Below are 17436 nucleotides of genomic sequence, written 5' to 3'. Positions count from 1 at the left end.
GTTCTTTGAGAACTTGGTGTAGTTCGACGTAGTCGAACTTTGAAGCTATATTGTGTGTGACAATATTAGTGACATATTTCAGACAGCGGAATTAAGGTTCCACCAGAAGATCAAACATATTTAATGCCAGCTCATTTGGAAATGAGTGATGCGTTGAGACGCAAATGAATTACAAAATACATACGTTTCTGAGCGTGTCAGATCCGATGACTAAAAACCTCTCCCGTGAGCAAATACATGATAAAGCACCAGAAGGCCAAGGTGTTATATCTTTACAAATGTAAACTAGATTATTGACTCTAGTGCAAGTGGGAGACTGAAGGAGATATGCCCTAGAGGCAATAATAAAGTGGTTATTATTTATATCTTTATGTTTATGATAAATGTTTATATATCATGCTAGAATTGTATTAACCGAAACATTAGTACATGTGTGATATGTAGACAAACAAGAAGTCCCTAGTATGCCTCTTAAACCAGCTTGTTGATTAATGGATGATTAGTTTCATAATCATGAACATTGGATGTTATTAATAACAAGGTTATGTCATTGTGTGAATGATGTAATGGACACACCCATTTAAGCATAGCATAAGATCTCGTCATTAAGTTATTTGCTATAAGCTTTCGATACATAGTTACCTAGTCCTTATGACCATGAGATCATGTAAATCACTTATACCGGAAAGGTACTTTGATTACACCAAACACCACTGCGTAAATGGGTGGCTATAAAGGTGGGATTAAGTATCCGGAAAGTATGAGTTGAGGCATATGGATCAACAGTGGGATTTGTCCATCCCGATGACGGATAGATATACTGGGCCCTCTCGGTGGAATGTCGTCTAATGTCTTGCAAGCATATGAATGAGTTCATAAGAGACCACATACCACGGTACGAGTAAAGAGTACTTGTCAGGAGACGAGGTTGAACAAGGTATAGAGTGATACCGAAGATCAAACCTCGGACAAATAAAATATCGCGAGACAAAGGGAATTGGTAATATATGTGAATGGTTCATTCGATCACTAAAGTCATCGTTGAATATGTGGGAGCCATTATGGATCTCCAGATCCCGCTATTGGTTATTGGTCGGAGTGAGTACTCAACCATGTCCGCATAGTTCTCGAACCGTAGGGTGACACACTTAAAGTTGGATGTTGAAATGGTAGTACTTGAATATGGAATGGAGTTCGAATATTTGTTCGGAGTCCCGGATGAGATCCGGACATCACGAGGAGTTCGGAATGGTCCGGAGTATAAGATTCATATATAGGATGTCATTTTATGTGAAATAAAATGTCGCGGAAGGTTCTATGGAAGGTTCTAGAAGGTTCTAGAAAAGTCCGGAAGAAACCACCAAGGAAGGTGGAGTCCACATGGGACTCCACCTCCATGGCCGGCCAGCCCTAGATGGGGAGGAGTCCCAAGTGGACTCCTCCATAGGGGGCCGGCCACCCCCCACATGGGAGGTGGAAATCCCACCTTTTGGTGGGAGTCCTAGTTGGGCTAGGTTTCCCCTCTTATGGAAGGTTTTTGGTTCGGGTCTTATTCGAAGACTTGGACACCAACACTTGGGGATCCACCTATATAATGAGGGGCCAAGGGAGGGGGCCGGCCACCCCAAGACCACAAGCTGGCCGCCCCCCTTGAGTGGCCGGCCACCCCCTCCCAAACCCTAGCCGCCCCCTTCTCCTCCATATCTCCCGCGTAGCTTAGCGAAGCTCCGCCGGACTTCTTCACCGCCACCGACACCACGCCGTCGTGCTGTCGGATTCAAGAGGAGCTACTACTTCCGCTGCCCGCTGGAACGGGGAGGTGGACGTCGTCTTCATCAACAACCGAACGTGTGACCGAGTACGGAGGTGCTGCCCGTTCGTGGCGCCGGAACCGATCGTGATCAAGATCTTCTACGCGCTTTTGCAAGCGGCAAGTGATCGTCTACCGCAGCAACAAGAGCCTCATCTTGTAGGCTTTGGAATCTCTTCAAGGGTGAGACTCGATACCCCCTCGTTGCTACCGTCTTCTAGATTGCATCTTGGCTTGGATTGCGTGTTCGCCGTAGGAAAATTTTTGTTTTCTATGCAACGTTATCCTACACAACATTCACAGCTACACCTCCCGAAGGAACTCCAAGGCAAAATAGTCCACGACCCACTGCAGCAGTGCAAGATCCACCGAGAACAAGTGGGGCAAGAGATACAACGGCCCAAGCAAGGGTAGACAGAGCGCGACAAGAAAGAAGAGAACATCGGCATTCACCAGAAGTTGCAGATGAAGATCTGTGCGGGCTCCCGTGCTTCACGAGACGAGTCCGAAAAACTCGAGTCCCGTCAGGGTTCAAGCTACCCGAAAACTTCAAGAAATTCGACGGATTACAAGATCCTGAAGATTGGCTCGTTGACTACCTCGAGATGGTGAAGTTGATAGGAGGAACCAGGGCAACAGCTATGCAAAGCATCCAGGTACATCTGAGTGGAGCCGCACGATCTTGGATAAAGAAACTTCCCCTAGGTTCTATCGACAACTGGGATAGTTTCGAAGACATCTTCGTGAAAAATTTCCGGTCCACCTGCAAGAAACCAGCATCATTGGAAGAGTTGAGGGCGTGTCGACAGAAACACGACGAATTTATGAGAAAATATATACAGAGGTGGAACATCATCAAAAACTCAGCAGAAGATATATCTGACGAGAGGGCAATAGATGCGTTCGTGGCAGGAATTCAACGAGGAGATTTTGTCGAGGACCTAGGAAGAACAAACCCAAAAACAATATCAGCATTGATGGAAATAGCAAACAAGTGGGCAGATGGAGAAGATGCTATACATAACAAGCGACACAGGTCGCCAGAGGAGGACCGTAGTCGAAATTTTCAAAATAGAAGGCGATTTTCTCGCCAGTTCTACAACAATGATGCTCCTGGCCACATATCGGCTGGGTTCCGAGGAAACTCTGGAGGAAGCAATCAAGATAATTACCAAAGAAGTAACGAGCAACAAGGCGACAACAGAGGTGACTACCGCGGTAATAGGCAAAATAGTGGACCAAGGTTTCAGAGACCATATGTGTCTCCCGAGGAAATGATGAACGGACCATGCCAGATGCATTTCTACCTTGATAATAATGGGAAGAGGCAATCCGGACATCTGCAGAAGGATTGTCGAAATTTTCAAGCAATGTTGCGAGCCGCAGGGATGGCCAACGCTCAAGCGATGAATAGAAACCCCCAGGGGCCAAGGAGCGAGATACATCTCCCACCTCCTCCCGCAATTACGGACGAAAATCGACACCAGCTCAGAATAGCGGCAGCACCACAACCACCTCCATATGTTGACCCTAACTCTAATGGCGCAGTCTTAATGATTCAGAAAGCCAGGCCATCTAACAGGGCGCAGAAAGTAATTTCGCGGCAAGTATTCATGGCAGAAAAGATGCCTCCACCAACAGTCGAGTACCTAAATTGGTCGGACAGGACATTGGCTTCACAATTGCGGACCACCCACAGCAGGTTCCTCGACCAGGGCAATCCACACTTATCTTACCCGCAGTAATTGCTGGTTTTGACGTGTCGAGAGTCTTTATAGATGGCGGCAGCAGCTTAAACCTTATGTACGCAGATACATTAAGGAAGATGAACATATCCCTGGCAAATTTAGCACCAACTGATACACGTTTCCACGGGATCACGCCAGAGAAACCAAGTTATCCGTTGGGCAAGATCAATCTCGACGTTCAGTTTGGGACCCGAGAAAACTACAGGATAGAGAAATTGGAGTTTGAAGTCGTGGATTTCCCGTCGCAATATCACGCTTTGTTGGGATGACCAGCATATGCCAGGTTTATGGCGGTACCTCAGTACACGTACTTATTGTGGAGGTTGCCTGGACCCAAAGGACCAATCACAGTCAAGGGAAGCTTTGCGTTTGCTGACAAGTGCGACAAAGATTTTCATCAACTGTCAGAAACTTTCGGGATGCAAGCAGAATATACGGCGCCAAGGCTCACTGATTATGATGTGTTACCAGACACAGGGAGGCCACTCAGAGAACCAACCTTTAACACGACAAAGGATTCAAAAGAGGTGCAGATCCACCCGACGGACCCGAAGAAAACGACGTCCATTGCAACGAATATGGACCTCGCATAGGAAAGCGCGCTCGTCGAGTTCCTCCGTGAGCACTGAAAAATCTTCGCATGGTGTCCAGCTGACATGCCAGGAGTACCCAGGGAACTTGCCGAGCACCACCTAAATTTGGATCCTATTGCGCGACCAATCAAACAACCTTTGCGGCGTTTTTCGGAACCAAACCGCAAAGCTATGCTGTCAGAAATTGATCGACTCAAAGATGCTGGATTTATTAAAGAGATATCTACAGAAGCCACGTGGGTAGCTAACCCAGTGATGGTGCCGAAGAAAAACACGAAAGTCCTTCGCATGTGTGTCGACTTTACGTGCCTCAATAAACACTGTCCAAAGGATCACTTTCCCCTCCCAAGGATCGATCAAATTATCGACTCCACGGCAGGATGTGAATGGCTTTCCTTCTTGGACGCATATTCTGGTTATAACCAGATCCGATTAAAGGAAGACGACGAAGCCAAGACAGCGTTCATCACACCGTATGGCGTGTTTTGTTACAGAACAATGCCTTTTGGTTTGAAAAACGCGGGAGTAACATATCAGCGGATGATGCAGAAATGCCCAGCAACACAGATTGGCAAAAACGTACAAGTCTAGATTGACGATGTCGTCATAACTTCAAAAAAGGGGGAAACACTGATCGAGGATTTGAAAGAAACTTTTGCCAACCTCGACAAGTTTTGCCTCAAGCTGAATCCGACGAAATGTTCTTTCGGCGTTCCTGCGGGAGAACTTCTTGGGTTCCTAGTCTCAGCAAGAGGGATTGAAGCAAATCCCGAAAAAATCCAGGCTATCGTAACAATGAGGAAGCCAACAAAGTTGAAAGAAATACAACAACTAACTGGGCGAGTCGCAGCTTTAAGCAGATTCGTCGCCAGGCTAGGGGAAAAGGCGCTACCATTCTACGCCTTAATCAAGCAAGGAGAAAAGTTCTAGTGGAACGAAGAGGCAGACAGGGCTTTCGAGGATCTTAAACGAACAATTTCGACACCACCAATCTTGGTGGCGCCAAAAGAGAAGGAACCTCTCCTGCTATACATTGCGGCTACACCCCAAGTGGTCAGCACAGCGCTAGTTGTCGAAAGAGAAGAAGAAGGAAAACTCCACGGAGTGCAAAGACCGGTATACTTCATCAGTGAAGTTTTATCGCCTTCAAAACAGCGGTACCCGCAGTACCAGAAGCTCGCCTACGGAGTGTTTACAACCGCAAGAAAATTGCGGCACTATTTTTCGGCGCATTCGATAATAGTGGTTAACGAGGCTCCCCTATCCAATATACTAAACAATCCAGAAGCTACAGGCCGTGTCTCCCTTTGGGGAATAGAACTTTCCCCTCGGGACATCACGTACGAAAAAAGAAAGGCAATAAAGTCGCAAATCTTGCCAGATTTCATCGCAGAGTGGATGGAGTTGCAAAATACAGGACCTCCGGATTTATCGAGAACTTGGACCATGAACTTCGATGGATCCAAGAGATTAGAGGGAGCCGGAGCAGGCGTGATTCTCATATCACCTGAAGGCGACAAATTAAAATACGTCTTACGGATGACGTTCCCAAACGCGTCCAATAATGAGGCAGAGTACGAAGCTCTTATACATGGAATGAAGATGGCGAAAGCTTGCGGTGCAACCCGACTGAAAATCTTTGGCGACTCACAGTTGGTGGCACAGCAAGTCATGAATCAATGTGATGCAGTCAACGAGAGTATGATAGCATACAAGGAGATGTATAATGAGCTAGAAAAGCTGTTTGATGGATGCGAGGTGAATCATATCAGCAGATTGAGCAATGATGAAGCCGATGTTCTTGCAAATATCGGGTCGCAATGCCTGGCGATTCCTCCAGGTGTGTTTTGGGAAGAAATAAGCGAGAGATCCACCAAGCCGATAAAATCAAAAAAGAAGGAGAAGGATGCAAAACCTTCAGATGCTGCAAAAGAATCACTAGACGAAGAAGAAGAGGAACAGGAGCTAGTCATGATGGTGCAAATTCCATGGATGCAAGCGTACATATCATATATCCTAAGGAAAACAATACCCGACGATCCAGTTGAAGCAAGGCGGATAATTAGACGTTCTAAAGCTTTTACTGTGGTCAAAGGGGAGTTGTATACGCGAAGTATTTCGGGTGTGCTACAGAGGTGCGTGACACCCGAAGAAGGAAGAGTAATTCTGAAGGAAGTACACGAAGGAGTATGCGGTCATCACGCAAGTAGCCGAGCTATTGCGGCCAAGGTTTTTCGAGCTGGATTTTACTAGTTAACGGCAATTGAGGATGCGAAGGAAATAGTGCGAACCTGTGATGCGTGCCAGAGATTTGCCGCAAAACCTCACTCTCCGGCAGCGGAGTTAATGCCAATACCCTTATCTTGGCCCTTTGCTCAATGGGGTCTCGACATGGTAGGAAAGTTACACAAAGCTTCGCCAGGAGGATACGAGTATATGCTCGTCGCTGTCGACAAATTCACCAAGTGGATAGAAGCGAAGCCGATAAATTCACCAGATGCAGCGTCAGCAATAAAATTCGTAAAGAGCATTGTTTTTCGGTTTGGGGTACCTCATAGCATCGTCACGGACAATGGCAGTAACTTCACATCCAAGGAATTCAAGGCATATTGTGCAGAAGTAGGTATCAAATTGCATTTCACGTCAGTTGCGCATCCTCAAACTAATGGTCAAGTCGAGAAAGCCAACGGTATCATCTGCAATGGCATCAAGAAGCGTCTGTTAGGGCCACTGGAAAAAGCTCGACACACTTGGCCAGAAGAGTTGCCGAGCATGTTATGGAGCATCCGAACAACGCCAAATACAGCGACACAGGAGACACCGTTTTTTCTGGTCCATGGGGCAGAGGCAGTACTGCCGAAAGAAATAGAGCACGACTCCCCGAGAGTCACGGAATACAATGAAGAAACTTCTGGGAGAGCATTGGAAGACGATGTCGACGCACTTGACGAAGCTCGAGACGAAGTACTATCAAGAGTCACTAAATATCAGCAAGACCTAAAAAATTACCACAGTCGGCGTTCGCGACCAAGGTCCTTTCAAGTTGGAGACTTAGATCTGCGACTCAATCAAGATCGTACGGAATAACTCGAGTCACCATGGCTCGGCCCTTACATCGTCATAGAAGTCATCGAAGGAGCAGCATACAGGATCAAGGATAAGAAGACAGGGGTTCCCGAGAAAAACCCCTGGAACGTAGCGCAGCTAAGGCGTTTCTACGCCTAGTATCAAAATATAGCTCTCCTTGTAAAAATACAATGTACTGAAATGCCCGCGAGTTTTCAGACGCACTCTTTTCCTTTTTCGGGGCACCGAGTGGGGCCGGGAAAGGTTTTTAATGAGGCGGACTCGCGGTGCTGCAATATAATGAAGATAGTGGAATCATATATCTTTTTCGACTGGCTCGGGGGCTTGTACCCAGAAGATACAATATATATATCCGTGATATCAACGAGTACAACTTACAAAATATCTCGCCCTAGTGCAAAAGCACTTCGCAAAAAATAGCAGTGCAAAAATTGATCGACAAAAAAGCTTGGGGGCTAATGCCTGCAAATATAGTACTCAAAATAATTTATTTTGCCTTGGGACAACCTCGCATTATAAAAATCATCGCCAACAAAACGGCCGGGGGCTTGGCAAAGACAAAACAGTAACTTTACAAATATAGCCTATGTTTACAGTGTATGGGATACAAATCCTTTGGGAAGCAAATCTTCAATTATTGCCCAGAATATTATCTATGGTCAATCGTTCATTGTTTACAGCGCGAGCGCTATGTTCAGCATAACTACCCTTCACGAAGAACTCGGCGTCCAGTCGAAGAAGTTCATCCATCATATCCTCGGCAACAGGGGTGACAATGTCATCGTACTTGCCGAAGTTCCTTTTCCTCTTCGCCATCTTCGCCAGGCATTTCGGAACAATTTGACCCATGTCTAATTTCGGGCAACAGATTTTTATCATGATCATGGCAAACCTTGCGCCAGCAGCTAATTGGGCTCGCACAAAGCCATGGATCCGAGGAGCATCTCGAAATTGTTCCATCAAAGCAGGAAGGGTCTCTGGCATCCTATTACGAGGGAACATGGTCCCATAAACTAAAGACAAAGTCCTCGTACAAAAGTCGAGAAAGTCGCGGACCTGAAGCGCACGATCTTGAAATCGGACGATCTGGCGGGTACGTTCAGGTGTACCCCAAAAGTTTGAACCATGCTCCTGTGCAAGTCTGAGAAGTACATTGGATCGAGCTTCAACACGCTCATCTTCGGTAGCAGCGTTCACAAAAGAACCTATTTGGAAAGAGTCATCAGGAAAAGAGGAGACAAGAAAAAGGAAAAAGTGCGACTAAGTTCAGGAAGCACACCTGCCATATCCAAGCTAGCATCAGTCAGTAGTTGCAGCATGAAATTTTCTCGAGTAGAAGATGCTGCAGACTCAGCAACCGCAGTTTCCTTTTCAGCTATGGCATCTTGAGCTTGTTGAAGTGCAATTTGCTCCCTCTCAGAAGATTTTCGAGATTGTTCCATTAGTACAAGTGATTGCTTCTTCGTGGACTGGAGCTCTCGGCGAAGTTCCTCTAAATCTGATGCCGAACCTTTACTCGACAACTTCTCAATAACTTCGACAGCAACAGGTGTTTTCTTCGAGTAAGAGAAGGCAGGTAAAACAGCGGAAGGACGAGGAGTTGTGGAATAGTTGTCAAAAATCAACTGAAAATAAAGATTTTTCGACATCAATCATCCAACAAACATAGATTTCCATTAAACTTCGAAGTATGTACATTGCTATTACAGAAGAAAGGTCACTACTGGACTACAGAAGCAGTTGTCGCCAAAACTACTAGGGCGATAGCATCAAAAGACAGAACTAAAAAATAGAAAGGACAGGGTGGTCTACTTGACCTCCGGCTTAGACGTGCTTGGAGCAGGTGCTGGTTCGACACCAAGGAAGGAACGGATTGGTCTTGCGGGAGGCTTGGCAGCTCTAATTAGAGATTGCCATTTCTTCGTCTCCATCTCCCCTATGTCACCAACCTTGGCCCAGTCGACGTTTTGCTGACTATTAGCGATCAGTGCAATGGTGCCCTCAACGCCAATCTTCAGACCCTCTTGGCGAAGCTTCAGTCCAAGATCTTCCGGCCCATTGAAGGCTTTGGCGAGATCAACAAAAGTAATGGGGACCTCTTTCTTCGGGAAGAAGTAGGGAAAAAGCTTCGACAGACCTGGCTCAGCATTTTCAATGTCGTCGCGTGCTTCATCCCCATGAATCTCAAGAAGGGTCAGCGCATCAAGAAGCTCGTCGCCCTCAGGACCCTCAACTTCGTATTCCTGATGAGTTCTCCCTAAAAACAAGCAAAGAGTAGCTTATAAATAAAGAACGCGGGGAACATGTGAAGTAACCCGAGGAAATACACAAGGATTCTGGCACTTACTAACAAAACGTCGACTCTGCGACTCGAAGCGAGAGAGGATCTCTGCTTCTCGAGTTGATTGCTGAGATATATTCTCGCTCAGGGAGGTCTCTGCGTCATGAAGCCTCTTTCGAAGATCTTCAATGGCGGCAGCCTCTTTTTCAGCTTTCTTGCGGGCTCTTTCGCTCTGCTCTAACTTAGCAGCAAGAGCGTTAGCACGCTTATTGGCTTCCGCAAGTTGTCCTGACAAAATACGCGACAATTGGATGTTATGACAAAAATAGTGGAGCGAATGCAACAAAGAAGACGGATGAAGATAGTACCTTCCAGTTTCGTGCTATGATCACGATACCCGACAAATTGAGTACCAAGACGGATAAATTCCTTCATTAAAGGCTGAAAAGAGGACCAAAAGGAAAATAAGTCAATATAGCTAGTCTGGAGTCGACAGCATAGCGTAAGAAACAAAGCAGAGATAAAAACACTGAAAGGCTTGGCACGTGAGCAAAAAAGATAAGATTGAAACACTTACATCATCTAATGAAGGTGTCGAAGAGTCACCAGGGAACATGATGGTTTCCTTGGATGGCTCGACCCTTGCCCTCTTTGGCGAAGAGTCACGGGGGCTCGCAGGTGGAGTCAAATGCTCGATGTTTTGTTGAGGAGGCGAAGTTTCCTCCCCATCACGCTGAGTTTCAGACACAATAAATGTACGCGACGTACTCGTTCGAGCAGCCGCGTCAGTAGGTTGTTCCTCTTCCTCGTCATCACTACAATAAAAATGGCGGGAGTATAAGAAGCAAGATAGACAAGAAACGTCAAAACAAAAAGTAAAGAGTAAGAAGTAACTTACGAGCTGACAAGGGCATCAGTATATGGATTGAAAGCTGCCTTCTTATCTGAAGGCTCAGCTTCTTCGGCTTTGGATGTGCCGGAATCTTTGACTTCATCCCTTTTCCTCTTCATCCTTGGAGAAGCATGAGGAAGAGAGTGTGTCGAGGCAGTGGCTTCTGACTCAGCGGAAGCCGCGGATTTGTGAGAACCCGCAACTTCAGTGGCAGGGCGCGAGCTGCCTTGGTTATCATCGTCGATAACAGCACGATCTTCAACTTCTCCACCCTCAGGAAGAGGAGGAAGGGAAGCAAGGACGGGGTGGTCCTGAGAAAAAGAAAGAATGTCGACAAAAAGGCATTAATAAAATAGTAGTCGACAAAAAAATAAAAATTCGAGGAGGCAGTATAGCAATTAAAAAGAAGAATTACCTCGGGAAGGGGATTGGCGCTACTATATGGCGCGATACGGCAAGAAGATGGAACTGAATCCTTCTTGTTGAGCGATGAGATTTTGCGAATAAGCTTTTCAAAATCCTTCAAAGGAAGATCTTTCGAGAGCCTGTCAACATCTTTTTCGCCAGCGTACTTCCAGAAGGGGTTTTTGCGCGCCTGAAGAGGCTGCACTCTAGTCCTAAGGAAATAGGCGGTAATCTCAATACCCGACAATTCCTTGCCGCGGGTGTTCTGTAGCTCATGGATGCGAGTCATTAGCGCTTCTGTCGCCAACTTCTCAGCATCGGTAGCTTCAGCATCCCAAGAACGGCGGCGAAGGATTTTGGCTTCTCCGTCAAAAGGGGCGATGTTTTCCTCCACTGGATTGGAGCTTTCTTCGTGGATGTACAGCCACTTCTTCCGCCAACCTTGGACGGAGTCGGGAAATTTGACGTCGAAATATTCGACATCAGAACGAACACAGATAACAACGCCGCCAATATTGTAGGCGATGTTGTGGGAGCCATTACGGCGGATACAGAAGATGCGCTTCCACAGAGACCAATTGGGTTGGACCCCGAGGAAGCACTCACAAAGCGTGATAAAAATAGAGATGTGGAGAACGGAATTGGGCGTCAGATGATGCAACTGAAGCCCATAGACAAAAAGGAGACCACGAAGAAATTCGTGGATTGGGGGAGAAAGTCCTCGGATGAGATGATCAACGAAACTAACCCGGTAGTCGATTGGAGGTTTCGGGTAGCTTTCCTCCTTGGGGAACTGGAGAGAGTCCTCCTTCTTGTTGAATCCCATCTTCCTAAGCAAGTTGATGTCTTGGGCAGAGATCTTGGATCTCTCCCACTCGACGCTTCCCAGATCTGTTGACATCATCTTCGACTCTGGCGTGCTATGCCTAGTCAAACGGACGCGCGGCGGCATCAACGGACTTAGAGGCGAAGAATGTGAGAGTGTTTGAGCGCTTGAAGCAACGGGAGCAATGGAGGAGTGATACGTCTCCGACGTATCGATAATTTCTTATGTTCCATGCCACATTATTGATGTTATCTACATGTTTTATGCACACTTTATGTCATATTCGTGCATTTTCTGGAACTAACCTATTAACAAGATGCCGAAGTGCCGATTCTTTGTTTTCTGCTGTTTTTGGTTTCAGAAATCCTAGTAAGGAAATATTCTCGGAATTGGACGAAATCAACGCCCAGGGGCCTATTTTTCCACGAAGCTTCCAGAAGTCCGAAGACGAAACGAAGTGGGGCCACAGGGTGGCCAAACCCTAGGGCGGCGCGGCCCCACCCCTGGCCGCGCCGGCCTATGGTTTGGGCCCCCCGTGCCGCCTCTTGACTTACCCTTCCGCCTACTTAAAGCCTCCGTGACGAAACCCCCAGTACCGAGAGCCACGATACGAAAAACCTTCCAGAGACGCCGCCAACGCCGATCCCATCTCGGGGGATCCAGGAGATCGCCTCTGGCACCCTGCCGGAGAGGGGAATCATCTCCCGGAGGACTCTACGCCGCCATGGTCGCCTCCGGTGTGATGTGTGAGTAGTCTACCCCTGGACTATGGGTCCATAGCAGTAGCTAGATGGTTGTCTTCTCCCCATTGTGCTATCATTGTCGGATCTTGTGAGCTGCCTAACATGATCAAGATCATCTATCTGTAATTCTATATGTTGCGTTTGTTGGGATCCGATGAATAGAGAATACTTGTTATGTTGATTATCAAAGTTATATCTATGTGTTGTTTATGATCTTGCATGCTTTCCGTTACTAGTAGATGCTCTGGCCAAGTAGATGCTTGTAACTCCAAGAGGGAGTACTTATGCTCGATAGTGGGTTCATGCCTGCATTGACACCTGGGACAGTGACAGAAAGTTCTCAGGTTGTGTTGTGCTGTTGCCACTAGGGATAAAACATTGATGCTATGTCTAAGGATGTAGTTGTTGATTACATTACGCACCATACTTAATGCAATTGTCTGTTGCTTTGCAACTTAATACTGGAGGGGGTTCGGATGATAACCTGAAGGTGGACTTTTTAGGCATAGATGCAGTTGGATGGCGGTCTATGTACTTTGTCGTAATGCCCAATTAAATCTCACTATACTCATCATGATATGTATGTGCATGGTCATGCTCTCTTTATTTGTCAATTGCCCAACTGTAATTTGTTCACCCAACATGCTGTTTGTCTTATGGGAGAGACACCTCTAGTGAACTGTGGACCCCGGTCCAATTCTCTTTACTGAAATACAATCTACTGCAATACTTGTTCTACTGTTTTCTGCAAACAATCATCTTCTACACAATACGGTTAATCCTTTGTTACAGCAAGCCGGTGAGATTGACAACCTCACTGTTTCGTTGGGGCAAAGTACTTTGGTTGTGTTGTGCAGGTTTCACGTTGGCGCCGGAATCCCTGGTGTTGCGCCGCACTACATCCCGCCGCCATCAACCTTCAACGTGCTTCTTGGCTCCTCTTGGTTCGATAAACCTTGGTTTCTTTCTGAGGGAAAACTTGCTGCTGTGCGCATCATACCTTCCTCTTGGGGTTCCCAACGAACGTGTGAGTTACACGCCATCAAGGAGTTGCAGAGGAGGAGCAGAGATGCGGCGCGAGCGAAAGTGTTGAAGGAAGAAGACGATGGCCTTATGTAGTGGTGCGGCGAGTCGATGCAACCGTTGGATGGAAAAATTATGATGCAGATAGCCAACACGTGGACAAGGGGTAAAAACGGATTTTTACTGAGAAGTGAACGGACAGACGATACAGTATAAATGCCAGAAAAAGCGGAGGACGTGTGTCCCCCACTTGCACGACGTGTCAATTGGATAGGAAAATGGGACCCACAAGGCAGAGAGAGAAGCGGTTCTCGCATGTTCCCGATTCAGTAATCATGGCTATCGTAAGCAATGATGTCACCCTGTTAAAAGAAAGTTTCGACAAAGAAGTTCGACAAAAATTTCGACAGGAAAAGATCGTTGATTATTTCGGAAGCCTTTGAACAAATACAAGTTTTTGCCCAAATGCTCGGGGGCTACTTTGGAAAAAATGAAAAGAGGCTTACTAGGGCTCCTTGTTGTTTACATAACACACATGTATCAATGTTTCGGTTAATACAATTATAGCATGGGATGTAAACATTTATCATGAACAATAAGATATAACAATAACTAATTTATTATTGCCTCTTGGGCATATCTCCAACAGGTAGAACGTGGCTATTGAATGGCTTGATCTAGGAAGGGGAGGAAGCCCACGCGCCCACACCCAGAGCTGCTCGCCTGTAACGGACGACCAAGATCCACGAAACTCACACATGCTGACAAGATTCGACGGCTGAGACTCGGTAATCGCTGTGAGATCCCCATGGGGGGACATCAATTATACCTTTAGATACTTAATTAGCAGCCATGGATCCCTCACTTTCCCCCTACCCCCTCTGTAGCGTGAACAGTGCTTTGAGAGTCTCCACTCCATCTCCGGCTCCTCTCCGCCTCTTCTCCGGCGGCCTAACCGACTGGAGGCGGTGGGGGATGGGAGGCCGGCCTGTACATAGCAGTAGTAGTAGTCCTAGTAGGTTTGGTGTATGGGTTGTGTCTCGGTTTGGCGAGATGCCGGTAGAGATTGGGTGGCTGAGGCCCGCGGGCGGTGCTCGGCGACTCGGGGTTGTGTTGTTCCTGCTTGCGGTACGTCAGGGGGTGGAGCCGGTTGTGAGCAGCGACACTTCTTTCCTCTCAACGCTAAATATGCTCGAGTTTGGAGAAAGGTTTCACCCAGATCTTGGGGTGCTACCTCTTTCTCCCGGTCGTCATGTGGCGGAAGGGAGAGGGACGAAGACTCAATTTCTGTGGAAGCCGTTGCTCCACGTGACATAGGCATACCCAATGGGCCTGCCGAAAGTGGTACCCAGGGTTTAATGAAGGCCCACGACCCGAAGAATAAGAAGATTCGGAAGCCCAAGATATTATTAAGGAAAGTTAGAGTTGTAATATAAGTCATCATTTGTAATCTTGCGGGATGGGTTAGAAACCCTCCCGAACTCTGTAAACTTGTGTATCATGAATCCCTCGGCTCCGCCTCCTATATAAGGGGGAGTCGAGGGACAAAGAAAGGATGGAATCATTGTTTTACAAACCCTAGTTTTTATATCGTCGAGTACTTTTCGGCTGAAACCTTCGAGATCTACTTGCCCTCTACATCCAACGAAACCCTATTCTACAATCCGTAGGCATTGACAAGTTAATCCCTTGTCACCACGGGATCTTGGAGTGCAGGGCTTCACATGTACTCCCAAAGCTGGAATTTGTGGCAGAGCTCATCAGCAAAGGCCAAGGCTTGCCAATGCTATCCATGGCCAAGGGAGGCCCTCCGCGCATGGCTACGAGTCTAGCCTAGGATTTCTCTTCCTTAACCGGAAGATCTTGGATCTCGTTGTGGGAATCACTGCTAGCTTCACTCCAAGTGGTCTTGTTCCCGAAGGTGTTGCTGGTGCCCGCGCCTGGAGGTCATCGGCGTGCTGCGGTAAAGAAGAAGCCATTGCTTTTTTTTTGTTTATCTTTTCAAGGGTCTCCATGTAAAATGCGAGGACCAGCTTTTATTTTTCCTCTTCTGTAGGGGCATCCTTATAATTGTAAAGCCACCGCTAAAGTAATACATGCTTCGAGGCCCTTCGGGGCTTTTCCCGTTCATTTTTATTTTTATTTTTGCAGCCATGGTAAAGGCAATGAAAAGGGTCATTAGGTAGCAGGGGCGAGGCAGCGCCAGGAGTATTCCTATTCATGTGGATACCAATAATTTGGCAAAAACGGCAAAGATTTTCACAAAAGAAGGACGGTTTTAGCAAGTAAGTGACGATTTTGGTAAAACGGTCACCATCTTGACGAAACGAATACCAAATAGATTTCTAGAGCCGCCAGTTTTGAATCAGTTTGAGTTACTACTTACACGACTTAGCTTTGGACCGGAACTTTTGGCTCTTGGTGCCAACACATCCTATATGCGCTATTTTTTTCAAATTACTGAGGTTTTTTTCCATGTAAAGACTGGTATCGAGGTGCACTAATTTGATTTCCCCTCTATTGTTCTCTATAAATACACGGGCCTCATTGCTACCAACACAAGAAGTAGATTCAGAAACACAAATCAAGGCCGGAAAAGAGAACTCTGCAGCAATGGCGACCAAGATCTACATCGTGTAATGCTCCGCCTCTGCTCAATCTTATTCTCCTATCAGCTAGCACAGTCATCTTATTCCTTCTGTTTATTCTCTTCTCTCCGCAGATACTACTCGACCTACGGGCATGTCGCGACGCTGGCGGAGGAGATCAAAAAGGGCGCCGACTCCGTCGCCGACGTCGAGGTCACCATCTGGCGGGTCCCGGAGACGCTGCCGCAGGACGTGCTTGAGAAGATGCACGCGGCGCCGAAGCGTGAGGAACACCATGTCATCACGGCCCGGCAGCTGGCCGAGGCCGACGGCATCCTGTTCGGCTTCCCGACCCGGTTCGGCATGATGGCGGCGCAGATGAAGGCCTTCTTCGACACCACCGGCGGGCTATGGCAGTCTGGTGCCCTCGCCGGCAAGCCCGCGGGGGTCTTCTTCGCCACGGGTACACAGGGCGGCGGCCAGGAGACAACGGCTCTCACGGCCGTCACACAGCTCACGCACCACGGCATGCTGTTTGTGCCGGTCGGGTGCACGCAAGGCGCCGGCATGTTCGTCATGGACGAGGTCAAGGGCGGCAGCCCATACGGTGCCGGCACCTTCGCCGGCGCCGACGGCAACAGGCTGCCCAGTGATGCTGAGCTCGCCTTGGCGGCGCATCAGGGCAAGTACTTCGCCGGCATTGCTAAGAAGCTCAAGGCCGTCTGAAGCCTGATCACCAGCTGTCACGCAATTCATAATACTCCCTCCGTTCATGTATAGATGTCATAGATTGTGTCTATGATATCATCGATGGTGTCTACATACATTTAAATTTTAATAAATTTAAAACATTTATTTATAGATGACCCCGGTGGTATTTCTCAGGCATCATATCTATCGGACCAAGATTTACACAGTTGTATACAATTTATCTGTACTGCATTTAATTTCTTCGGGAGTGAGTACTGCTTATTGTTATGATAATATGCTTGTTGTATTACCAGGGGGCCAAAGGTCACAATATATAGTACATGTACAGGTGCACATATGCAGAAAGCCCTCTAACATATGGGGAAACTACAATAGACAGATATATACATCTAACACCCCCCTCAAACTCATGGTGGATCCACAACACTGAGTTTGGAGAGTAAGAAATCATGCTGCGCTCGAGTCTGTGCCTTCGTAAAGAAATCCGCCAACTGCAAATCTGAAGGCACATAATGAACCGCAACAACATCATCCTGTACCTGTGCACGTGTGTAAAAAGCATCAACACCGATATGCTTGGTCAGCTCATGCTTGACCGGATCACGTGCAATACTGATAGCACTTGTACTGTCAGACAAAAGTGGAGTGGGTGTCGTAACAGAGACCCCAAAATCTGCAAGCAACCACCGTAACCAAGTCACCTCAGCAATCAACAAAGCCATAGCCCGC

General features: G+C 47.2%; 1 protein-coding gene across 1 annotated transcript; it reads left to right on the top strand.

Moving 5' to 3' along the window:
- The first annotated feature begins 15906 nt into the window (after positions 1-15906).
- On the top strand, positions 15907-16855 carry LOC127334175 (quinone-oxidoreductase QR2). The gene is made up of 2 exons (XM_051360593.1): positions 15907-16044; positions 16131-16855. Exons 1-2 carry the CDS (start codon positions 16022-16024, stop codon positions 16720-16722), a joined length of 615 nt encoding a protein of 204 aa, XP_051216553.1. The 5' UTR covers positions 15907-16021; the 3' UTR covers positions 16723-16855.
- Positions 16856-17436: the final 581 nt, after the last annotated feature.

The sequence above is a fragment of the Lolium perenne genome, chromosome 2 (genome assembly GCF_019359855.2).
Source record: "Lolium perenne isolate Kyuss_39 chromosome 2, Kyuss_2.0, whole genome shotgun sequence".
Classification (NCBI taxonomy): Eukaryota; Viridiplantae; Streptophyta; class Magnoliopsida; order Poales; family Poaceae; genus Lolium; species Lolium perenne.
This window is presented reverse-complemented; position numbering and strand designations above follow the sequence as displayed.

Excerpts from the sequence above, each read along its gene's own strand:
- LOC127334175 (XM_051360593.1), top strand. The coding sequence starts at position 16,022 with ATGGCGACCAAGATCTACATCGT. Across the intron at positions 16,045-16,130 it reads GCGACCAAGATCTACATCGT|ATACTACTCGACCTACGGGC; the intron begins GTAATGCTCCGC and ends TTCTCTCCGCAG.